Source organism: Natrix helvetica (assembly GCF_964273705.1).
Source record: "Natrix helvetica genome assembly, chromosome: 6".
Lineage (NCBI taxonomy): Eukaryota > Metazoa > Chordata > Lepidosauria > Squamata > Natricidae > Natrix > Natrix helvetica.
The window spans coordinates 75,239,992-75,264,360 of record NC_138553.1 but is presented as its reverse complement, the minus strand read 5'-3'; the positions used below and the strand labels follow the sequence as shown (position 1 = coordinate 75,264,360).

The window sequence follows — 24,369 nt, the reverse complement described above, 5'->3', positions numbered from 1 at the left end:
TCATGTGGCCGGCATGACTCAACGCAGAAAGTGCACGGAGTGCTGTTACCTTCCCACCAAAGGTAGTCCCTATTTTTCTACTTGCATTTTTACGTGCTTTTGAACTGCCAGGTTGGCAGAAGCTGGGACAAGTAACGGGAGCTCACTCCATTACATGGCGCTGGGGATTCGAACCGCCAAACTGCCGACCTTTCTGATCGACAAGCTCAGCGCCTTAGCCACTGAACCACCGCGACCCTATAATATGGCCTTTGTAGCCTTTTAATTATTAAATTGCAACTCTAATTATTCCCCCCTGCTCCCCCCCAAAAATAATGCAGTCCCTGTATTTGAAAAATGCTGTCATAGTAACATCGTGACCGTGAATAAATAAAGCAAAATGGTTGTTAAAATGGCTTCTGGGTGATTCTGCCTAAGACAATGAACACAGCTGAATATTTGCTGGAAATGTCAGCACCTATTCATTTTCTCAAATGGCATGACCATTTCGCCAATAAAGAGCTGCCCTGAAATCCTATACCTTATGATTAAACTAAGATTGTATTTTAATTTTTTATTCATTTTATTAATTAACTGGTAAAAAGACAAATGACTCAGCAACTGAAACATTCTTCCAATTGAGACCGGTTTAACCCATTCTAGCGTTCAACTAAATGCAAACATTTGGCTGTTCTCCATTCTTGTTATCCTTTTGAGACCAGATCAGGAGAATTTGTGAACTACTCCCGAGGCTCCATCGGTGTATTTTGCGACAGGCAAATTCTGCCAGGCAGGTTTGGGCTCCAAAGTTAAGTATTGCAACAATTTCCACGTATTCAACTTGCTTCAGATTTCTTATTGATGACATTTTAATTTTGCTGTTATTTGCCTTTTTTTATTCAAATCCATTTTGAATATTTGGATCCCAGAAATGTGTAACATACTGTGTTGTCTTTTGCTACGATGGTGTTTGATTTCCAATATCAGCACCTGATTGTTGTTTTGAAATTATTCCACTGTTCTAAATAGAAAGGCCGCAAAAGGCATTCACACCTTTAAAATATAACACATCTGTGTTTTCCTTTTCATTGGCCCAGGTGGATTTTGTTCTGACCGAGGCTTCCCAAGAGTATGAAGCAAACTCCCTATTCCGACAACAAAAACCCTTTTATTAATTAACTGTGAATTCTGCTCATTCACACCCAGCAAAGTCTTTCAAGGGAGGATTTACAGTCATGGACCTTATCTGGCTTGGAGAGCTGCCAGGCTGATATCTTGGCAAGGAGTCTCAGAGAGTCCCGAACCAATTAAGCAAACTAATTGTCTCCTGCAAACTCCACTCCCCCTTCGCTCCTCTTTTATTTCCTCTTGGAGGGGCCATTCATCGTCCACCTGTGGCCTTACTCCCAAGTTGACCCCTGTTCTTTAGCTGTTCCCTTCATCTGGCAACTCTACGCATGCACACACTGGGAACAGGTTCCAGCTGTTCGTCTGCCTCACTGATGTCTGACTCTGAAGGCAGCTGATAACTGGCATATGGTTCTAGCCCCCTTTCTGCCTCTGACACAGAGCCCTCATCAGAGCCTTCCCCAGACTCCAGGACTGGCCCATGTCCCTCCCCAACCTCCTCACTGTCCGAATCTGCTGCCAGCTCTGCTGGCCATTAGCGGGCCACAGCAGATTTCCCCACACATAGCTGTACTCTAACGATCTATGAAAAACGGGTTGCTTTCCCCAGGAAAGTCTTTCCTGGCACAACACAAAATAACCTGCCATTGTTGTACACCGCAGCTACTTGATTTCTCTTAGATTTAACCTGAGGTTTCATAAACCACAATTATACTAATCACTGCCATGAGGTCAAAAGTGTTTCGCTTCCACCTCCAAGATGATTGGCAGATGGAATAAAATGACGGGAAACGCTCTTCAAATGGAGATCTGTAAAATTATCTTTTAAAATAGATTTTCAGCATTCTCTCCAAGGGGAAACCGTCGGTGTGCTGATCTCCGATAACCAATGCAGAAGGGAAACCACAGGTTTTCCTTGTGCAAGTGCTATCAATTTTGGTTCCTTCTAGGTAGCCAAAGAAGACAGCCCCATTTCTCCTCTTTTAAGTATTCCCAATATTTCAGTTGCGGGACAGTTGGCCAATTGATGTTAACACAACACAGAAGCTTTTACTGCAGGTCAAAAGCCACTTCCTTTCAATCAACCAGACATTAAACTGTCTATCATCCGAATTGTCTGCTACCAGCTAACCCAAAACCATGTGTGCAAAAACTGAAGGCAGTTATGGAAGATCATCCTGGCTGAAATCCTGAATCCACTTATTCCGAAGTAGTTCCAGAGATGGCGGGTGACTACTCTACGGTAAGGGGATCCTCTTTTTCCCAGCTAATGCAGAACAGATTTTCTTTTTCAGGAGGAGGAACCGAGGAAGGAAATTATCGGATTGTAAGGAAAGGTTTTGTTACAAGGCCCATAAATTGGACAGAAACTGTTTATGTAAAAATGTCTATCTCAACTTTTTAATGCATACGCGTCAGTTTAAGTTACCGATTCTTAAAAATTGCTGTTTGGAATAGGATAAAGGTCTTATGAGTTGGGGGGGGGGGGGACTGGAGAAGAGGAACAGCTACTGTCTAGTGCAGGGGTGTCAAATCTGATTTCATTGAAGGCCGCATCAGGGTTGCGTTTGACCTTATACATACACACATGCACACACACATATAGTGTTATGTCAAAGCACCTGGTATGCCCAAATACAGGAGGGAACATACTGCTTCCTTTATTTATCAACACAAATGCAACACAAAAATGATTTTCTGCCTGGAAAGTTCCTAGGGTGGAGCAGAAGGGCAAACGGGAAGCAGTATGCTCCCTCCCATATGTGGGCATACCAAGTGCTTTGACATAACACTATGTGTGTGAATGTATAACATATGATAATATAATAATATGAGTTATGTTAAGTTTTCAAAAATTAAGCGGAGAGGTCATTGACTCAAAAGCTTTAGTCAAGAAAAAAAAACGAGCCAACGGGGGTCTTATGCAGACAAATCAAGGTTAACCCTGCCTCACTAACCCCTCTTGCCTTGAAACGGATGTTAAAAACCCTGCAGGCAGATCTGGAAGATCAGGGAGGCAAATTCTGTCCTTTTCTCTAACTCAAGAGAAGCCGAATGGCTGAGCAGAGAGAAAAGTCCATAATTAACACATCATCAAACAATGGAGGGATGACCACCAACTGAGAGAGCTTTAAAAGGGGATTAGACAAATTCATTGAGGTTATTCATGGCTGCCTGCTAGCTATCGCTCCCTTCCTTCATATCTTAAGACGCCATTCCTCCCAATTTTACTGTCAAGGGAATATAAAACAGTTGTTAAAAGAATAAGCTCTAAATCCCCCAGATCATGTTTGGGGGGGGGGGGGCGATAAATGGCTCAGTGGAAGATGGGACCTTGTTGGCCAGTAAGGGAACAGAATAGAGGCCACGGCTGTTCAAAGGAGGAGTGATGTCATGGGCGCCACAAAATTACCACACAAATGACTTCACGGCACAATTACATCGAAGGGGCTTCTAACGGACAACCATGCATGAGGCTAAATGGACCTTATTCCAGCGCTAATTCAGTGTATCTTGCCACATACTGTAAGAAGTTAGCACCCACCCCTCTCCTTGGGAAATGAAATATTTTAGGGAATATTAAAAGGGCAGACTGTTTCCCTTAAAAGGGAGGCAGAAACAGCCTTCCCCCCACCTTTGTCAATGGGCCATTAAGGCCAGAGCCAGTCTATTCTACATAACAAAGATCTACCTCCTTCAGGCAGAGCCATAATAGGAATCCCAAAGCCCTTTCATTACATCATCACCCAGCAAAGGCTCAACCAAGCCTGGGACTTAGGACAGCCTGCAGAGCTGGGAGTCTGACAACGAATCAGAATGCAAGTTCAAATTCAAAAGCCCAGAGAGGGCATAAAACTAGGGCACTCTCAGCATCTCTTCCCTTCCCTCAAACCACGTGGCCATCTCCATCATCAATAAACCTTCTTTCCAAGCAAATTCCATGAATCCAGGGTCTTTTTCCCAACTTGGAACTGAACCCAGAAGGACATTTCTTCCAACAATACAAACTTCATTTTTCCATTTTTGGGGATAAAAGCAAAATTAAAATGAAATATCTTATATTAGAATGTTTGTTATTTTTTTTTGTAACACAAAATGCTTTCAAACCAACATCAAAATAAAACTGGTTCAAGGAGGCCCTAGTTGGTTCTCATCTAATAAGAAGACACGAAGCTTAGAGGTAAGTCTTTCTTGGTGGTAATCACTAAGGACCCCCTACCTCTAGTACTCTGGTTTTTTTGAGGGCATGCTAAGGTTCCTTCAGCCCAAGAGGTGTGAAATCAGGATCCAGAAGCATAGATTCTCAGGAATTAGATCACCTAAGATCTAAAGGACCACATGCTCATCTCCTATCGGGATTTATCTTTACCTTGTCTCTTCTGGAGACTTTGCACATTTATCGCAAACACTTTAGAAAACACATATGTTCCTATGGAGCTTTCCATTCAAACCCTCTTACTTTGATTAACAAAAATCTTTCTTTTTTTAAAAAAAAACCAAAGAACACCAGATGTTTATATTAAATATATATTTCACTAGTCAAATGTAATAAAGTATGTGGGCTAACCTATTTGTTTGGTTCAGATGACTGATCAGATGTTAGCTGATGCAAAAAATTCAAGATGAACTACAATGACCAAATTTGGTTAGGTTAAGATTACTAATCCTAATTTCATGTGACAACGATGAGTCTGGGATATTCAGAAAGTTAGAGAACAAAATATAATGAGCTACAACTGAACTCTTTTCTTTAAAAGCTGTCCAAAAAGATATAGTTTCTCTCTTTGATTGTTACCCATCAAAAGAGATAAGGCCATCTTAGCATAAGAGATTCAAAACTCGGTCAAGTAGAATATAGGGAGGGAGAAAGGAACTACAATTTATGTTTAACTTTTCTGGAAGAGATTGGGTGGAAATCTTACCTCTTGCTATTTTACAGCATCTTCTTTTAACTGTAAAGAAATTATAACCCAGAATAAAAAGCAAAGCGAAAAATTAATACCTTGTATTAAAAATGTATTGTTACTTTCTTGTTGGTAAAAAAATAATAATAAAGATGGAGGAAAATTGTGAAAGAAATAATAGTGCAACTCATCACATTAAAAAACAGCTTTAATGCCATTCGCAAATGGAGTTACTGTCAATTATTAAAAGAGTAGATCAAAATATTGTATTTGTTTCTGTCCCACTTTTATTACTTTTACAAATAAGGCAGTAACATATATATCTTCCTCCTCTCTTCCTCCTTTTCATTGATCTTTCTTGAGAAAGGGGTTTTACAACACTTTTCAAGGCAAAAGAACTATTCTGTATCCCCAAAGAACTGATATACAAATCTGAGCCCCACTAAGGAATACATAATATTTACTTTAAAATTATGATGCTGATAAAAAGGATACAAGGATTATTGTCATCAATACTGCAGTTATCCAGGATCAATGGGATGCCATTTAACTCGTACACCTAGGTGAAGAAGAAGAAAAGGCGTATTTAATACCATTTTAATTGATTTACAGTATTTATATGTTCCTATTCATTAAGACTCTGGGCAATGTGCAACAGTCAAAACTACAAAAGAAAAATTATTATATGATTATTATAACATAACCATGGATGCAATCATAAAATAAGCAGCGATGTCCAACAACCATATCGTGGATCACAGACCTGTCACAATAAAGCAATCTTAAGAGTCTTCCTAAGAGTCCCGATGGAGCAGTGGCTAGAATGCAGTATTGCAGGCTAAATTCTGCCAACTGCCAGCAGTTTGATCCTGACCGGCTCGAGGCTGACTCAGCCTTCCATCGTTCCAAGGTTGGTAAAATGAGGACCAAGATTTTGGGGGCAATATGCTGATTCAGTAAACTGCTTAGAGCGGGATGTAAATAACTATGAAGCGGGATATAAGTCTAAGTGCTATTGCTAAAGAAAAGAAGCCAAGTACAGGAGTACTTCAGAATGGCTATTACCAAGATGGACTGATGTCTTGCCCCAACACCATCAACCACCCAATGGGGCAGCCCCCCTCAACAGAATTTCTCTAGATGAAAGGTGGAATCAGGCTGGAGTTTCTTTAAGCAAACGCTCTGCAAAACATTTCTCTAAAATGTAATATCGTCTAGGCAAGTTTCCATTCTATCCCATCCCATCCCATCCTCTTCTCCATTCCATTTCATTCTATTCCATCCCATCCTATTCTTCCTCTTCCCCATTCCATTCATTTCCATTCTATCCCATCTCATCCCATCCCATTCTTCCTCTTCTCCATTTCATTTCATTCCATCCTTCCAGGAATGGGCCTCCCATACCAAGGCAGGAGGGGGGGGGGGCATTTTTGCTTTCCCCAGGCTCTGGAGGCTTTCCTTGAGCCTTTGGGAGGGCGAAAACCGCTTCCCCCAGGCTCCGGAGGCCCTCCGGAGCCCGGGAATGGGCCCATTTCCAGCCATCCAGAAGGCCTGTATTTCCCCTGCCCCGAACCTCAGGGCGAGCCCTGCACTTACTTCGCATCCAAAATGGGCCGCGTGGAGACTCCTGGGAGGGGCCGGGTAGGAGGGGCCGGGTGGGATTTATGGCCGGATCTCTGAACCGGCCATAACGTTAGCTACGGGTTCTCCTGACCCTGACAAACCCATAGTAGCTCACCCCTGCATCCTTCCTCTTCTCTATTCCATTCCATTCTATCCCATCCCATCCGATTCTTCCTCTTTCCCATTCCGTTCCACTCCATACATTTCCATTCCATTCCATTCTGTCCCATCCTATTCTTCCTCTTCCCCATTCCATTCTTCCTCTTCCCCATTTCCACTCGACTCCTGGTTCCTAGCAGCTTCCCTGCCTGAGCTGCTGACTCTGTGGCTGGCTTGCCAGTAGAATTCCCCAGGCCTATACTCCTGCTTTCCGTGATGTTCAAGTCCAGAATGGCCCTGGTCCAGGTTACTGAAGGCCCTACTCACTGCGAGAGGGTCACATAGGAGATCTGGTTTTTGATTTGGAACAGTGGAGATGGGATTTGGACTTAGGGTCATTGTCCTTAGTGTCTTGTCCTAAACTGGTCATTCCCTGCCAGAATTCTGGGAGATGAAGAAATCCACACACCTTAAATTTGCCAAGATTGAGGAAACATTACGTTATAGATTCAATAGCGCATTTGGCTGAGCATCCTCGGAGGAAATATATTTGAATACATTTCAATGCCTTCCTCGTTGCCTTTCAGATTAATTAATTCCATTTTGCAACATCACAGCACAGACTTCCCTCGAGGCACGGATGCAGCCTTTCCAAAAGTGCATTTCTTGAATAGCAATCTCACGGCAACTTCTTTCGGAACTTATTTTTTTAATTGTATTACTAACGATAAGAATGGAAATACATCACCCATTCGATATAACGGATTTTGCATTAATCGTAAGATGTCAATTATTCTTTGTTGTGTAAAATGAATTGAGTTCCGGCTTAGAAAGGTTCCTGGAACCAAAATGATCTTTTGCTGCAACTAAAACTTAATTTGCAACTGAGTACAATTGCATCACGAGTCAAGAGCTAAAGTCACTTTCTTCCTTCTCCTCCCCACAAAAAGTAAAGAATAGTCACATATTGGTTTTAAACGATCGGGTATGTCCAGACATGCTAACGCTCAGCGTAAAAGCTCTTGCTGTGACAACATAATTACTGATTCTGACAGTTTTCATTCCAGAAGGCATACACGAGAAATCAGTCACTTTTTGGCAGCAACTTCAGCAACAATGGAAAAGTGAGTACTGCTAATATTGGATATACTTCCCAACTGGAGTATTCAGCTCGGCAAGTAATATCGGCTTTAATTCAAAAAGGAAAACCATTGGCTACTCCATGTTCTTCGCTGCCGAGTTATAGCTGAGTAACCAACAGAATAGAAATAGAATTCTTTATTGGCCAAGTGTGATTGGACACACAAGGAATTTGTCTTTGGTGCAGATGCTCTCAGTGTACATAAAAAGAAAAGATACATTCGTCAAGAATCGTAAGTTACAACACTTAATGATCGTCATAGGGTACAAATGAGCAATCAGGAAACAATCGATATCAATATAAATCATAAGGATACAAGCAACAAAGTTACAGTCATGCAGTCATAAGTGGGAGGAGATGGGCGATAGGAAGGATGAGAAGACTAATAGTAATAATAAGACAGTTTTAGTGAATGGTTTGACAGTGGTGAGGGAATTATTTGTTTAGCAGAGTGATGGCGTTCAGGAAACCAAATCAACTCTTTTATCTGTCTCTTCCCTCCCATATAATATTTTCTGATTTGTATTATCACGGTAATATTGATTAAGCGCTGGACTCACCGTTCCAGTGTCATCTCTACATAAATTCATTGGGAGTCTAATGGCAGAAACTAGTTCTTGGCTTCAGAACTTTTCTACACACACACACAAACACACACACACACGTATTATGGGATGGCGAAGTTAAGTTTCATTTATAGAGGTGGAAACGCTTTTAAGGAGAGACTGGAATTGGTCAAGAACAAGGTTAAGGGAGCAAGTCAGTAGAGTTGAGACAGGTTGTGAGGATGTTATGCCCTCTGGTCACCCCTGCTGGACAGTTAAAAGTGTCCACAGGAGCCAAATGTTGTGAAGCCCACAGGTGCTTTTTCAAGAGGCAACTGGACATTCTGTTTTTTCTTTGAAGACGTTTCACTTCTCATCCAAAGAAGCTTCTTCAGCTTGGACTGGATGGTGGGGAATGGAAGGATTTATACACCTTGCAAACACATCCTTCCATTCCCCGCCATCCTGTCAGAGCTGAAGAAGCTTCTTTGGATGAGAAGTGAAACGTCCTAAAAAAAAAAAAAAAGATCCAGACAATCCAATTATCTCTTGAAAAAGCACCTTTGAGATGGTTGTGAACCACGGAAATTCACTTCTCTTGGCATAGCCATAGAATGGTACCCAATCTATTGAAGCTTCTAATTACTCAGGGAGGGATTAAATCTGCTCCTCTTTGGGCTTTTATCATACAATATTAGACTTCTCAGAATTCTAGGTAAATATATTGAAATTTATATTCTAATCCATCATGACATGAATTGAAACTGTAATTTAAGCAAAATGATGACTCCCCACCAACTTTTTGGGTGCTTTTTGGGAGAAGCTTTGGGACAACCATGACCTGGATGACTTGAGAATCTCCATAGAAGCCCACAGATCTTTTAGGGGAAAAAAGCTGTACCTATAGCAGAGGTGAGCAATTTTTTCAAGAACTAGGCGCCAGGGGTGCATGGCACCTGCACCTAGACTATTAAGCGCGGGAAATCAGGAGTCCAGGCAGTTCAAATGAAAATAGTTTTTAATTAATGCTCTCTCTAAGAATCTGAACTACAGGTAGCCCTCGAGTTACAACCACAACTGAGCCCGAAATTTATATTCCGAAGTGAGAGATTTGTTAAGTGAGTTTTGCCCCATTTTACGACCCTTCTTGCCACAGTTGTTCAGTGAATCACTTGCACTACTTAAGGTTAGTAACGTGATTGTTAAGCCGGCTTCCCCGTTGACTTTGCTTGCCAGAAGGTCACAAGAGGGGATCACATGACCCCGGGACGCTGCAAGGGTCATAAATACGAGTCAGTTGCCAAGCATCTGACATTTGATCGCGTGACCATGGAGATGCTACAACGGTCAGAAGTGTGAAAAAGGCCATAAATTGGAGGACTCAGAAATCCATCATAGCAGGTGTCCAAAATGTCTGTCTGCCTCTGCAGAGTTTATTTGGCTTTTATACAGTTTCAACAAGCAAAGCAAGAGCATAGGTAGCAACAGATCGTTATTGGCTTATTCTCCTTGTCAATCTCTAAGACCCTCCCAGCCAGGGTAGAATCTCACATCACACAATAGTTCCTGGCACTGCCTGGTTCTACTCATTAGGTGAGCTCATAGACAGTTGAGGTCATCGGTTACTAAGGCACGTGGCAGTCTGCTGCTCATGCCTGCACGCAACCTTTGTTTAACCCCTACAATAAATCACTTTTTCCAGTGCTGGCGTAACTTTGAACGGTTACCAAATGAACTGTTGCAAGTTGAGGACTAGCTGTACTAACCGTACAAACGGGCAAATTGGCCATAGATAAAGAGCCAATGGAATTCAAGGTGGGCTGGACTTAGAGATGAAAGGACTCAAGACAGATGACCCATTTGACCCTTCCCTCGGGCTCAACCTGGTCACCTCCTACATAGATCTCTGCATATTCACATCTGTGCGTTTATCTAATGCATATACATGCCCTCCCCTCCCCCAATCCTTGCAAAATTTCTAAATCATGTTTTAGTAGCAAGTTTTGCTGCCTTTGCATATTAAACAAAGTAGCAGAAACTCTCCCTCAACTTTGGTAGTATAATTTTTGATAGAGCCTCAAAGAAATAAGGAGAGTTAAAGACACACCTTTAACTCAAGTTGAATTGAAACTCAACGTTAAGAAAACGAAGATCATGGCATCTGGCCCTCTCGATTCCTGGCAAATAGATGGGGAAGAAATGGAGGTAGTGACAGATTTTATTTTCCTGGGTTCCAAGATCACCACAGGGGACTGGGGACTGCAGCCAAGCAATTAAAAGACGCTTGCTCCCAGGGAGGGAAGCTATGGCAAATCTAGGCAGCATACTAAAAAGCAGAGACATCACCCTGCCAACAAAAGGGCATACAGTCAAGGCTATGGTTTTCCCAGTTGCAATGTATGGCTGTGAAAATTGGACCATAAGAAAGGCCGAGCGCCAAAGAATTGAGGCCTTTGAACTATGATGCTGGAGAAGACTCCTGCGAGTCCCTTGGACTGTAAGGCAATCAAACCGGTCAGTCCTAGAGGAGATCAGTCCTGACTGATCTTTAGAAGGCCAGACCCTGAAGAGGAAACTCAAAGACTTTGGCCATCTAAGGAGAAAGAAGGACTCACTGGAGAAGAGCCTCATGCTGGGAAAGATGGAGGGCAAAAGAAGAAGGGGGCAACAGAAGAATGGAACGGCAGAGAAGGAGGTGGCTGGATGGAGTCACTGAAGCAATAGAGCTTAAATGGACTCCAGAGAATGGTAGAGGACAGGAAGGCCTGGAGGAATGTTGTCCATGGGGTCACGATGGGTCGGACACGACTTCGCAACTAACAACAACAAAGGCACAGCTGAAAGAGTACATCATTCCAAAATTTCCCCCTTACCAAAGCCCACTTGCTTGTTGACCATCTAAGTACTACCCTCTACATCCACCTTCAGACACCTCCCTAATCGTTGCTTCCATCAAAAGAAGGGAGCTCCTACAACAGGGGTGTCCAAACTTGGGAACTTTAAGACTTGTGGACTTCAATTCCCAGAATTCCCCAGCCAGCCATGCTGGCTGGGGAATTCTGGGAGTTGAAGTCCACAAGCCTTAAAGTTCCCAAGTTTGGACACCCCTGTCCTACAATGTTCAAAACTGGAACACGCTTGAGCACCATCATGTAGTTGGGCCAGACTGCGCAAATCCTAGCATTCAGAAACTCTCCCCATGTAAGAATGGTCTGTTCAGGGGAGAAGGCGATTCTGAGAAAAGGAAAAGGATAGGAGAACATCTCACGAACCTGCACCATCCCCAATTTCCCTTGTCTACCTGAAAGATACAGAATTAAGGTCTTATCTCTGGCATTTAGATTATTGAGAAATCCAGGAGGTTGAGGACTATATCCTTACTCGGGTTTTTAAAAATTGCCACCAAGTATCTCAACAGAAACTTCTTTGGAATATTGCAATGCAAGTCAGCTACTGATAAAATTAGCCCAGGCTGTCTTTGCTTGTCATGTGGACAAGCCTGAATACCCCCCCCCCAAAAAAATAACCCCACCTACTTAAGAGGGAGGAAGGCAGCTGGAGTTAATTTTTTTTTTTTAAGTTGGCAATCGGTCTCTCTCAAAGCAAGGTGCAAATTTCCATCTGGTTTTTCTGGTAAATTGAGAGGAAGAAGGCTCATACATTCTCTAACGCAGATCTCAGTGCCAGTGCTATAGGCATTTTGGCTTGCAAAAGATGGAACTGTGGTTGTGGCAAAAAGTCTATTATCAGAAACCACCACATCCTGCAAATCTGCTGAAAATTTATGGAAGGAGGCTCCTTCCCCCTGACGTCTGCTGGGAGAGCAAAGATGTGACCTACAGCATTAAGCCTTCCCATTAAGCCCCTGCTTTCCACACAAGGCCTACAGATTCAAAGCACCCTATCATTACCCTATTGATTTCTAAAGACCGCATCACCCACCTAAACGATCTCCCTAAATAGAACATCATCACGTATTAAATTTGCAAGACTGCTAAATCAAAGGGAACTCTGGGCAAAAATCGGGTTTTCTCCTACCTTATATAATCCATGCTTCGTTTTAATTTGTTTGCGAAGGGTTTAATGAGATAAGAAGCCTTCCACTACTCAGTTCAAATTCCCAGGTTCCTTACCAGATTGGCTTCTTCCTTGCAATATTCACCTTCATTTTTAATTCTACATTTTAGAAATAGAATAACAAGAGTTGGAAGGGATCTTGGAGGTCTTCTAGTCCAACCTCCTGCTTAGGCAGGAAACCCCACACCACTTCAGACAAATGGATATTCAACATCTTCTTAAAAACGTCCAGTGTTGGAACATTCACAACTTCTGGAGGCACGTTGTTCCACTAATTAATTGTTCTAACTGTCAGGAAATTTCTCCTTAGTTCTAAGTTGCTTCTCTCCTTGATTAGTTTCCACCCATTGCTTCTTCTCCTGCCCTCAGATGCTTTGGAGAATAGTTTGACTCCCTCTTCTTTGTGGAAACCCCTGAGATATTGGAAGACTGCTATCATGTCTCCCCCTAGGTCTTCTTTTCATTAAACTAGACATACCCAGTTCTTCATATGTTTAAGCCTCCAGTCCCCTAATCATCTTTGTTACTCTTTCCCCAAGCTTATTGTCAAATCAATTCTGTAAAGTTGAATTGGTGGAGAATGACTGATTTTCCCAAAGGAACCAGTAAATTTCAATCATAAATCATGATGTGTCTGATTTTAAGACCAGCTTCTAGTTATGACATCAGCTTGGCCCAGGGCCCATCTAAACATGACTGTAATTGCTTTAATATCATTAGGACTTTTGCCATCCGACTAACTGATTTGGGGGATCCAAAAACAGTTAAAATCACGAATGGAGAGAAGAAGAAATCAACACAGGATCATTTTCTTCTGGGACGGGGGTAGGTGGGAAATCATGTCTTTGAAGATGCTACTTGAATTTCAAGGGAATTGGCTACTGATAATGAATGAATGGGACTTCACCCAGATAGCTGTTTTGGATAGACAATGATATTGTCCGGACAACTTTAAAGAATTAACCTCTCATATACTTTGAACTTTTATTCAGTCTTCTGAGGAGAACTGGATTTCTGTCTTCAAAATACATTAAAATAATGTGCTGTAATTTATTTAAACTATGTAAAGATGAGGAAAGTTAAAATAATCTCCAGAAGGGTACCCATAATAGTAGATCAAATGGTCAGTACTGATGACTTATGTCTAAGAAGAACTCCATCTCATGCTGAGATTGCAATTCCCAGGGTTCAGAGTTGGGTACCACAACCTCCCAAGTAGTGGCAATTTCCCAGAGTGACACACCCTACATCCTATTCCAATTATAATTTCAGTTTCCATAAACAATTCACGGAAAGCCATCTAGCATCTAAACCCAACCAACTCCTCAAAATACCACTTTTGACAACTGAAGAGTAAACATTCATACCAACATCTCCAATGCTCCACCATGAAGAACTGATGGGCTACATCTTCAATATTTTTTCCAAGAAATCTTGGGACAAGAAATCTTCCACTTAGGACTGATGGACAAATCTAATGGCAGCAAGATTATTGTATGTACAAAGATGGAAAGATTTCACAATACCTCCAAGGCACGAATGGTTGGTGAAGAATTTGGTGAGATGACCAATTTGACTTGTTTGATCAGATAAAATACGACACCTACGTTTTCTGGTAACTGGAAACCTCTTGTGGACTTCCATCAGGAAAAAAATGAACTTATAATTTATGGTTTTTGCAATTAGATACGATCGAATATGGAAAGAGGAGGGTCACGATGAAAATTTAGAGAAAGAGGTAAATATATAATTGTTCTTACAATTGCAATAAAGAAGAACGGACATCACTTCTTTGTATCTTTTTTGCTTCATTTCTTTCGTTTTTCTTTCTTGAACTGTACTGCTAGCTCTGTTTTTTAATTTTTCTTTCTTACCATGTATTAGTTTACGTTATTTTTCATCTTTGTTCTTAAAATGTCTAATGAAAGTTTAAAAATGAATTATTTCCCCCCCCCCAACAAATAACAAACTTATTGGAAAATTAATCCAATTTATGAAAAATGACCAAAGCACATTTTACATTGGTGTCTAGCAATGACAAACCTATTGATACACATTTTAAGAAGTCATGCTCTACAGTAGGTATCAAATTGCCATGGTTATTCCACATGGGAAAGAGAGAAGCTGCCTCAGTTTCTCCTCAGCCTGCTATTTTCTAGATACTACTACTAATTAATCTTTAGAGATTCTAGATCCGTGATGCCGAACCTATGGAAAACCATATCTCCAGGCACATGAGACATCACTTGTTGCTCTTCCGGGATCCAGAGTGCTGGCTAGCTGATCTTCACATGCGTGGGAGTGCTCAAAACCAGAAGATCAGGTGGCCGGTGCGCATGCAAGCGCTACAAAGATGATCTTCCGGTTTCCGGCACGCGCAAGTGCGCAGGCCACCTAGTAATACAATACAATACAATAGTAGAGTTGGAAGGGACCTTGGAGGTCTTCTAGTCCAACCCCCTGCCTAGGCAGGAAACCCTATACCGTTTCAGACAAATGGCTATCCAACATCTTCTTAAAGACTTCAAGTGTTGGGGCATTAACAACTTCTGGAGGCAACTTCTGTTCCACTGATTAATTGTTCTAACTGTCAGGAAATTTCCCCTCAGTTCTAAGTTGCTTCTCTCCTTGATTAGTTTCCACCCATTGCTTCTTGTTCTACCCTCAGGTGCCTTGGAGAATAGTTTGATTCCCTCTTCTTTGTGGCAACCTCTGAGATATTGGAACACTGCTATCATGTCTCCCCTAGTCCTTCTTTCTCTTAAGCTAAACATACCCAGTTCCTGCAACTGTTCTTCATATGTTTTAGTCTCCAGTCCCCTAATCATCTTTGTTGCTCTTCTCTGCACTCTTCCTAGAGTCTCCACATCTTTTCTACATCGTGGCGACCAGAACTGAATGCAGTATTCCGGTTCGCCAACACTGTTCTAGATACTAAATTCAATTTCATGAATCTTAGTTGAATTATTTCTTAATTCAATAGATCTTTTAGGCTGGATTGCTAAGACTAATAAATTTTGTGGAAGGCTACAATTTGCCATTCTAAATCAAGTGTCCAAGAAAAAGCATACAGTTACTGTGTAAAAGATCTATAAGAACCAAAGTATGTATCTGGCAGAGATGAATTCTGCCTCGGGCGTCTCTCAACAAGATAATACATGAAGCAACCTATCATAAGATTTCATAGTGCTTTCTGCAGTCACAATTAAATCAAGCAAGGCTTAAAGATATACTTGCGTCCTCCAGATAGCTGAGCGCTTAGCAACAAGCAAACACAGCAAAATAAAAGCCAAAAAAAAAAAAAATCCATAGGGGATAAGAGCATTCTGTTTAGACAGAAAATAAGTTTATTAGCAATTATTTAGCATATCATTAAACTCCATTGGGCTTTTTTTAAAGGTTTTTTTTGTTTCCATTTGGGATAACTACCAAACAATTCAAAATATAATTCTGATCTACTTAAATATTTTTCTTTTCTAACGTTTGACTTCCGGCAAAGGATAGGGTAGGGCAGGGGTGTCCAAACTTGGGAATTTTAAGACTTGTGGACTTCAACTCCCAGAATTCCCCAGCCAGCCATGCTGGCTGGGGAATTCTGGGAGTTGAAGTCCACAAGTCTTAAAGTTCCCAAGTTTGGACACCCCTGGGGTAGGGCCCACCAGGTTCATACATGGTCCCAAGCTGTAGGATGATTCAACTGTTTTTGACTTATAACTAGGGGAATTTAGCCACCGTGATTCATAAACAATGATCTGTGCCCTGTGAGAACCAGGATTCTTTGACTTAAATTTAGAAACCATGCTTAAGCACGCCAAGACACGGTGAGATGTGTAAATCTAGTCCCATCAATCCATCTGTCCATCCCTCCATCCATCCCTGCATCCAACTCACTTTATATGGCTGCCCATCTACCTAGGAAACTCTGGGCAGCAACCCAAAAAATGCAAATAAGGTACTCTAGGACCCTGATGGCGAACCTATGGCACACATGCCAGAGATGGCAGCCACAGCCCTCTCTGTGGGCACGTGTGCCGTCGCCAGCTGGTCTTCTGATTTCCAGCAAGGAGATGCGCGTTGGCCGGCTGGTCTTCGCGGGTGCCAGAGTGCCGGAAAATGGCCCAAAGTGTTATGTCCCAGCTGTCAATCAGTACAGCTTTGGACATACATTGGTTAAGCATGGGTTTAGCTGTGTTTCTATTGGTTAATGTTAAGCTGAGTTCCTATTGGTTAACGGGTTGACAGCTGTGGGTTTAAAATAAACTGTCAACCCAGAGTTTGTTGTATTCGTTCTGAAGCAGTGGTGAATAAACCGCTCCGTTAAAAGCCTCCGACTCTCACATTGAATACCGTCCAGAATATATAACAAAGAACGGCAAAAAAAAACAGACCATTTGGGGGGCCATTTCCGGGCAGTACTCCAGGCCCTTTTTCAGGCCATTCTTGGACCGTTTTCTGACCCTGGAAATGGCCCAAATAACAGCCAGAAAACATCCAAACAACAGGTATGCCCAAACTGTCCAGCTGGTCTTCAGATTTCCGGCGCTCTGACACGCACAGGGGGACACACTTGCACACGTATTCCAGTTTGGGCACTCGACATCACTGCTCTAGGATCACAAAATCAGACACACTCCCCCGCTTGGTCCTAAGACGACTACAAGTATTTGCTTCCACTCTTAAATTTGCAGTCCAAACTGGACGATGGTAATGACACTGTTGGTGAAAAAGTGTTATACATTGGCCCTGCCCTCTGTTTACACCAACTAGGATCTCCAGAAAGGAATTCTGAATAATCAGAGATGTCCAATTTCTTCTTTGTGGGTTTTTCAGACCCAGGGACAATATCGAAGCCAAAGTTGCGACTCTTCATGCCCGATTAGGCTTTACCCAAAAACTGCCTACTTAGCAGCCTGTCTTTGAAAAGTAAAAGAACAAACGTAACAGTGACTAATGGTTTTCGACATTCAGAAGGCGAGGTCATGCTAACCTCTAGGAGTTAGCTGGCATGTAGGAGCCAAACTAAATGGGACATTAAAGGCTTCTTTGGGTGTAATCCCCAAAGTATTTAAAATGGGACTAGGAAGGAACATGAATTAATAAGGTTAATAACTGAAAGTCCTTCTTCTCCTGCAACCAGTATCTGTATTATGAGGAAATTCCCGATCAGCGTGAAGCCACCGAGCTGCCGTTCATCAAGAAGTACATCTCATTATCCTATGGACAATATACTGATAATGGCTTTTCATCCCATTATAACCTTAAAATATTAATGGTCCCTCTCCCAGGGAATCAAGGGGTCATATAGGTTCTGGGCTAGTGCTAAGTCAATGACCTTAACACAATGGCTTTCACCGGGGGTCTATGACAATTCGCCATGGCCAACTCGCTATGGCCAACTTGCTGAGGGACAACTTTCCATGGCCAACCTGTCACAAGACAATTCACTGCAAAACAAAAGTCACACTCATATCAAAGATATTAACGAAAAGATGCAAAAGGAGGGACAGAATGAAATGGGAATGGCAAAAATTGAAAAAAAAATTATTTCAAATAATTAGATAGAATTGTTAAATTGTCCTGCAGCGAGTTGTCCCATGGCGAGTTGGCCGTGGTGAGTTGGCCACGGCAAATAGTCACAGAGCCCTGGTGGAAGCCATTGTTTGTAAGTTCTCCCATTCCGTCCACCAGAGGATATGGCTGACTCCCTCATCAAACGGGAGGGGTCTCTCCGGGGGTGGGTTCCGGCTTCTGTTACTGCCACTTCACTCAGGGATGCGCTACATGTGCATGCGCAGTAGTAAAAATATTGTTTTTGCGCATGCGCAGAAGCAAAAAAACAATATGGCGGCAAATAGAACCGCTTCAGGGGCGTGGCCATCCGAGTTACTATCTAATGGCCTGAAACAATCTGAACCGGTAGGAACCGACCTTTGGGGTCTGTTGCAAAAGGCCCATTCAGAAAAATATATATTTCCCACGCCTTACTGAGTCTTGAAGATGTTCCTTTGGGGTGAATGAGGACCACTTTCAGTAGCTAGCAGCGTCAAAGCCAACTTTGGCTGATCTCAGAAAGTTAAGGAGGACCCATCCTGAAAGGTGGGGATGAGAAACTATGAAAAATACAAGGGATTAAGTAAAAAAATATATATCAGAGACCAGGACACTATTCCCCTTTCGATGCCAGAAGAACTTCATGGCTGTTCTTCTGCTATTTTTATTCTGTTTTACGTTTGGTTTTTATTCATACAACTTACAATACCATGTAAAGAATCTTTCATTATTCGATGATACATAAACACAAATGAATACTGTGAAACCTCCCTGATGATTATTACCATAAAACAGCAGTTTTAAAAAATGCTCCAAATCCCAGGTTGGATAGCAGAAGATTAAATGGTTTGAAGTAAAGGTGGTTTCAGCCGGTTTGCACCGGTTCACCCAAACTGGTAGTGGAAATGGCGGGTGGGCCCGCCGCCCACCCGTTCCAGCTCTATGCCGTCCTATTTAGGCACCTTTTTGAGCGGGTGCATGCGCGGAAGGCGCGTGAGTGTGAAGCGGGTGGATGTGAACGTGGTGAACCGGTGGTAATTAAATGTGCAAGCTACCGCTGGTTTGAAGTCTTTTGGGAATGAGGAAGAACATCATATTGTTTTTTTCTTTGCAAAAAGGTGCCAAAGCTACTGTGTCATTGGCCCTCCAAGGTGTTTCTATTCTCTAGCTTACCTTGTCTTGGTTACCCTTATTCCTGTAGCATAAATTTCCAATTAGACGAATCAGATGTGATTTAAAGCCCACAGCTGGATGGGAAATTTCTTCCTGCTCTCTGGAATAAGTGATGGTGAAGATATTTGTGGTCTGCTTCCCAGCAAGATGTACAAGCTTCAAAAGGCCTAAACAAAGAAGGTAATTTTTGCAGGTAGTAACATCAAAGAAAATCAATCTGGTTCCCCTAACAATTCAAAGAAACACTGAAATAGTCTGTTTCAAGGCGGGGGAGGGGGAGGAGAAGGGAAAGAATCTGGGATTCTGGAATGATTTGCCTCAGTCAAGGAGGGAGATGACATATTTTGAACTCAAAAACTGGCCTTGTCAAAAAAGGAGAGGCAAAGTTCTCCGACTTCTTCAGAAGTCAAAAAACAACAACCCAACAACATAATAATACAAAACAAGATAGAAAGTAAGAAATAGAAAATGAAAATACACTCAATAAATTAAATGTATTTTGATTCTCCTCAACGTGAAGTATCTATTTGCAGAACTAGTTTCATGATAACGGGGGAGCCATGAGTTCTAATTCTGCTTTGGGCCAGATGAGTGCCTTTGGGCCAGCCCCTCTCTGATAGCCCAAGAAGGCAGCGCCAAACCACAACCAAAATCTAGCCAAGAAAACTGCAGGGACTTGTGGTCCACCGGTAACCTGTGGAGCTGGCAGCAGCTGACAGTGAGAAGGTTGGGGAGGAACATAGGCGAGTCTTGGAGTCTGGGGAAGGCTTGGACGAGGGCTCTGCCTCGGAGGCAAAGAGGGGGCCAGGGCCATCTGGTAGTTAGGTGCTGCCTCCAGACCTTCCGGAGTCTGACCTCAGTGAGGCAGAAGACCAGTGTGAGCCTGTTCCCAGTGTGCGCATGCGCAAGAGCTGCCAGAAGGCAAGAACAGTTAAGACAAAAAGGGCGACTCGGGAATAAGGCTTGGAGATGATCGTCCCCTCCCATAAGACATAAAAGAGGAGCAAAGAGACGTGAACCTTTGCAGGAAGCAATTAGTTTATCTAGTCTGTTCAAGCTCCGAGAGGTCCTGTTTGACTCTGTGCCGCGTTTGGTCTTGCAAAACTAATTGGCAATTAGGTCTCTGGCAGCGTTTCAAGGGAGAGAAAGGTGGGTGCTTACCAACATTACCCTGAATGACTGCGGCAACTTGAGCAGACATCTGTCGGACTCTTTACAGACTATATGTGAATCATTGTGGGCTGTGAATGGCCATAATTCACAGCCGTTTAAATAAAAGAGGGTTTGGGGGACTAAGATTGTGATTTATGCTTTCTCAGGAAGTCAGGAACAGGACTAGTCTAGGTAGTCAAGATGAACTCAAAGGTACACTCAAAGTCTTCCCACATCTGTGGGAAGAGCCAGGTATGCCTGGTGAAAGGCTGAAAAGCAGAGATTCTAGGATGCTGACTCACAGTGACTCTTCCCCACGCTTTTGGTATTCTAACAAATACTAATAACAAATAACAGGCTCCCATTTAAGAAAGTCTCCTGCAGACATAAAATGCAACTCTTCATAGCACGTTCAAAAAAATGTTCAAAGGTATTCTTAAATAATGCCCCTGGCTATTGTTCGGTACAGATTATCTTTGCCTTACGACCACGATTGAGCCCAAAATTCATACTGCTAAGGGAGAAATGTGTTAAGTGAGTTTTGCCCAATTTTACGACTTCTCTTGTCACATACGTTAAGCGAATCACTGCAGTAGTCTAAAGAAAAGAAGGACTAGGGTTGACATGATAGCAGCATTCCAGTATTTGAGGGGCTGCCACAAAGAAGGGGGGGGGGGTCAACTTATTTTCCAAAGCACCAGAAGGCAAGACAAGGAACGATGGATGAAAACTAAGCAAGGAGAGAAGCGACCTGGAACTAAGGAGAAACTTCCTAACAGTGAGACCAATCAACCAGTGGAGCAGAAGTTGCCTTCAGAAATAGTGGGTGCTCCATCGCAGGAGATTTTTAAAGAAGAGACTGGATAATCCCTTATCTGAAATGGTATAGGGCAGGGGTGTCCAAACTTGGCAACTTTAAGACTTGTGGAGCTGGCTGGGGAATTCTGGGAGTTGAAGTCCGCAAGTCTTAAAGTTGCCAAGTTTGGACACCCCTGGTATAGGGCCTCCTGCTTGAGCAAGGGGCTGGACTAGAAGACCTCCAAGGTTCCTTCCAGCTCTATTCAGATCCAAACGTAAATCACATGACCATGGGGATGCTGCAATGGTCGTAAGTGTGAAAAATGGTCCTAAGTCACCTTTTTCAGTGCTGCTGTAACTTTGAAAGGTCACTAAACGACTGTCGTAAGTTGAGGACTACCTGTATCTGCTTATATTTACTTACCATTACAGTTGCAATGGTACAACTTTTATTTTCCAGCAAAATTAAAAACAATGTTCCCTTTCAATGACACTGTTTTGAAATCATTTTAAAAAAAAACCCACTTACTGACAGCTACTGCAAGCAAACTGGGACAAGCTTGCAAAGGCTGCAGTTCTCCAGGATTTGATGTCGCTTCACAAAGAACATCAAGAAGACGAATTGCCACTAGAGCTTCCTTCAGAAAAGAGGCAATAGGTTTGAAATCAGATAATGCACTGCTAATTAAATTACCTACTTTAACTCCTCTTTGATATTTAAATTCAGCAATAACTTAATATATTAGTGTATTATTGTATTATATACACTAAATCGTTTCTAAGATAATATACTGGAATTCTTGTTAGATAACCCACAGATCCAAGATCAGAGTTTATGATCACTAAGAATCTGTATAGCTGAACTACCATAATTTATATTAAGCTTCTAATAACTATTCAATTGGCATGTTAAAGAGTATTTCTGAATGAGAAGGATTTTTTAAAAAAATATTTCTGTCTATCCGGTATTAGAATATCGGAAACAGGATAAATTCTCATTTATTTACGCAACTGCTAAATCATTCTTGGCATTGCCTAACCGCACCTGGACTAAAATATGCCAATTCTATCAATTGCCAAATTATCATTTGCAGGGGGGAAAAGACTTTTAAAAATAAAGGCTGAATTTGCACAGGCTTATGCCACAGTCTAGCTTTTATCCAATTTTATCTCATTATTAAGGGCTTTTGTTATTCAACATTCCAAGAATTAGCTTGGGACTGATTAGCTAGTAACTAAAAAAAAGTTCGTCCCAACATATATATTTTTTTACCAAAGGAGGCAGGTTATGCAGCTAGCGTGTGATTTGATTAAATTATTGCTAAACTATGCCCATTTAAGCATACAGACAGCAAACAAAGTTACAAATTTTGGCCTCCCTAACAATGCTATCCAAGGGGGCTTGGGTGCAGAGGTGGTATTCAGCAGATACTGACCAGTTCTGGAGAACCGGAAACGGAATTTTTGAGTAGTTCGGAGAACCCGTAAATATCACCTCTGACTGGCCCCACCCATATCGATTCTCTGCCTCCCGAGTCCCAGCTGATCGGGAGGAAATGGAGATTTTACAGTATCCTTCCCGTATCACGCCACCAAGCCACGCCCAGCAAGCTACACCACACCCAAGCCACGCCCACAGAAACGGTAGTAAAAAAAATTGAATTCCACCACCGCTTGAGTGGGATGTCAAGATGGCAGCCATGATCACACAACCAGAATGCCACTCCTTTTTTTATGAGTCATAGACAACAAAGTGTCAGGCCTTGGATCAGGCAGTCACACCTGCATTTTTGCCCCCCCCCTGCCCCCCAAAGTGTGAGTCTTCTAATCTTTTCCTTGGTTTCAGGGCCTCCTCGCTAGAAAGCAAGAAAACAAAGCAATTTCCCATTTCTTGCGGTAAACATCAACATCTTTGCAACTGATGCGCGTTACTTTGCGACTTGAGTTGGCATGGGCAAATTTAATTTTTAATTCAATTTAGCTGACCGAGCAAATCTGTCACACAAATTGACTGTACAGCAAAACTCTCACTAGAGGACTTTTATTTTTCTACACCAGACACATGATGGCTTAAGACACCGTATTGTAAGTAGGTAAATATGTGCAAGGAACGTTTGTCTAACCTCTTCACACGCCAAATATTTATCCACCAAAGTGTGGCTGGTGTTGTATGCAGGGGTAGTTCTTGCCCTTGAGCTGAACTGCCACAAAGTCAGAGATGGTCTTGGGGGGGGGGGGGTCAAAATCCTTAAGATGGCAGGCATGACGATGTGACTGAACGGCTGCCCCTTTGCTATGTGGGCCCGTCACGCTGCCAGAATTTGGGCAAGTGCCCCAACGTAGAACTGTATTTTACAATTCACCTTTCAATGTGTTGGGGTTGAGGAGGAACAACGGATGAGGGCTCTGTGTCGGAGGCAGAGAAGGGGCCAGAGCCAGCTGGGAGTTATGTGCTGCCTCCAGAACCTCCAGGGTCAGACATCAACAAGGCAGAGAAACAGGCTCCCACTGTTCCCAGTGCGTGCATGTGCAAAGCTGCCAGAGGGCAAGAACAAGTAAGACAAAAGGGATGACTCCAGAGTAAGGCTTGGAGGTGATTGGCCCTTCCCATAAGACATAAAGAAGGAGCAAAGGCACGGGAGCCTTTGCAGGAAGCAACTTGGTTATGTCTTTGGCAGCATTTCAAGGGAGATAAAGATGGTGTGCTTATCAGCCTTATCCCAAAGGACTGTGGCAGACTTCTGTTGGACTCTTTACAAACTATTTGTGACTCATTAAAGGCTGTGCATGAACATAATTCACAGCCTTTGAAATAAAAAGAGGGTTTGGGGGACTAAGCGTGTGCTTTTCACTGTATCCGGAAGCCAAGGTCAGAACCCAATGTAAGAGTGTAAGAGGCATTTACCTCTTCATCATTGGTGGCAGAAACCAATCTTAGCACCGACTGACACTTCTCTTCAAAAGACGCTGCAAGAAACAGGCCCATCTCTTCATCGATGAGGACACGACTTTCCTTCATTTCTGACAGGATGAGTTCTAACAAGAAAGTCCTAGGGAACAAAAAAAAGGAAGTGTTGCTGATAGAGAGTTACAGAGCCCGAGGTACAAAGTCGATTTGGATAGTCCTCAGTCTATGACCATTCGGTCAGCTATCATTCCTAGTTGCCATGGTTGTTATAGCTGGACTTCAGAGTTCCAG

At 42.5% G+C, this 24,369-nt stretch overlaps 1 protein-coding gene across 1 annotated transcript in view; it reads right to left on the bottom strand.

Moving 5' to 3' along the window:
• The window catches only part of ATXN10 (ataxin 10), a 68,703-nt gene that overhangs the window by 10,800 nt on the left and 33,534 nt on the right, over positions 1 to 24,369 (bottom strand). The window contains exons 7-10 of the mRNA XM_081957993.1: positions 24,076 to 24,220; positions 21,700 to 21,808; positions 19,221 to 19,387; positions 5,508 to 5,571 (exon numbers count right to left, since the gene is read on the bottom strand). Coding sequence (XP_081814119.1) covers positions 5,508 to 5,571; positions 19,221 to 19,387; positions 21,700 to 21,808; positions 24,076 to 24,220 — 485 coding nt within the window. The remainder of the gene's footprint in view (positions 1 to 5,507; positions 5,572 to 19,220; positions 19,388 to 21,699; positions 21,809 to 24,075; positions 24,221 to 24,369) is intronic.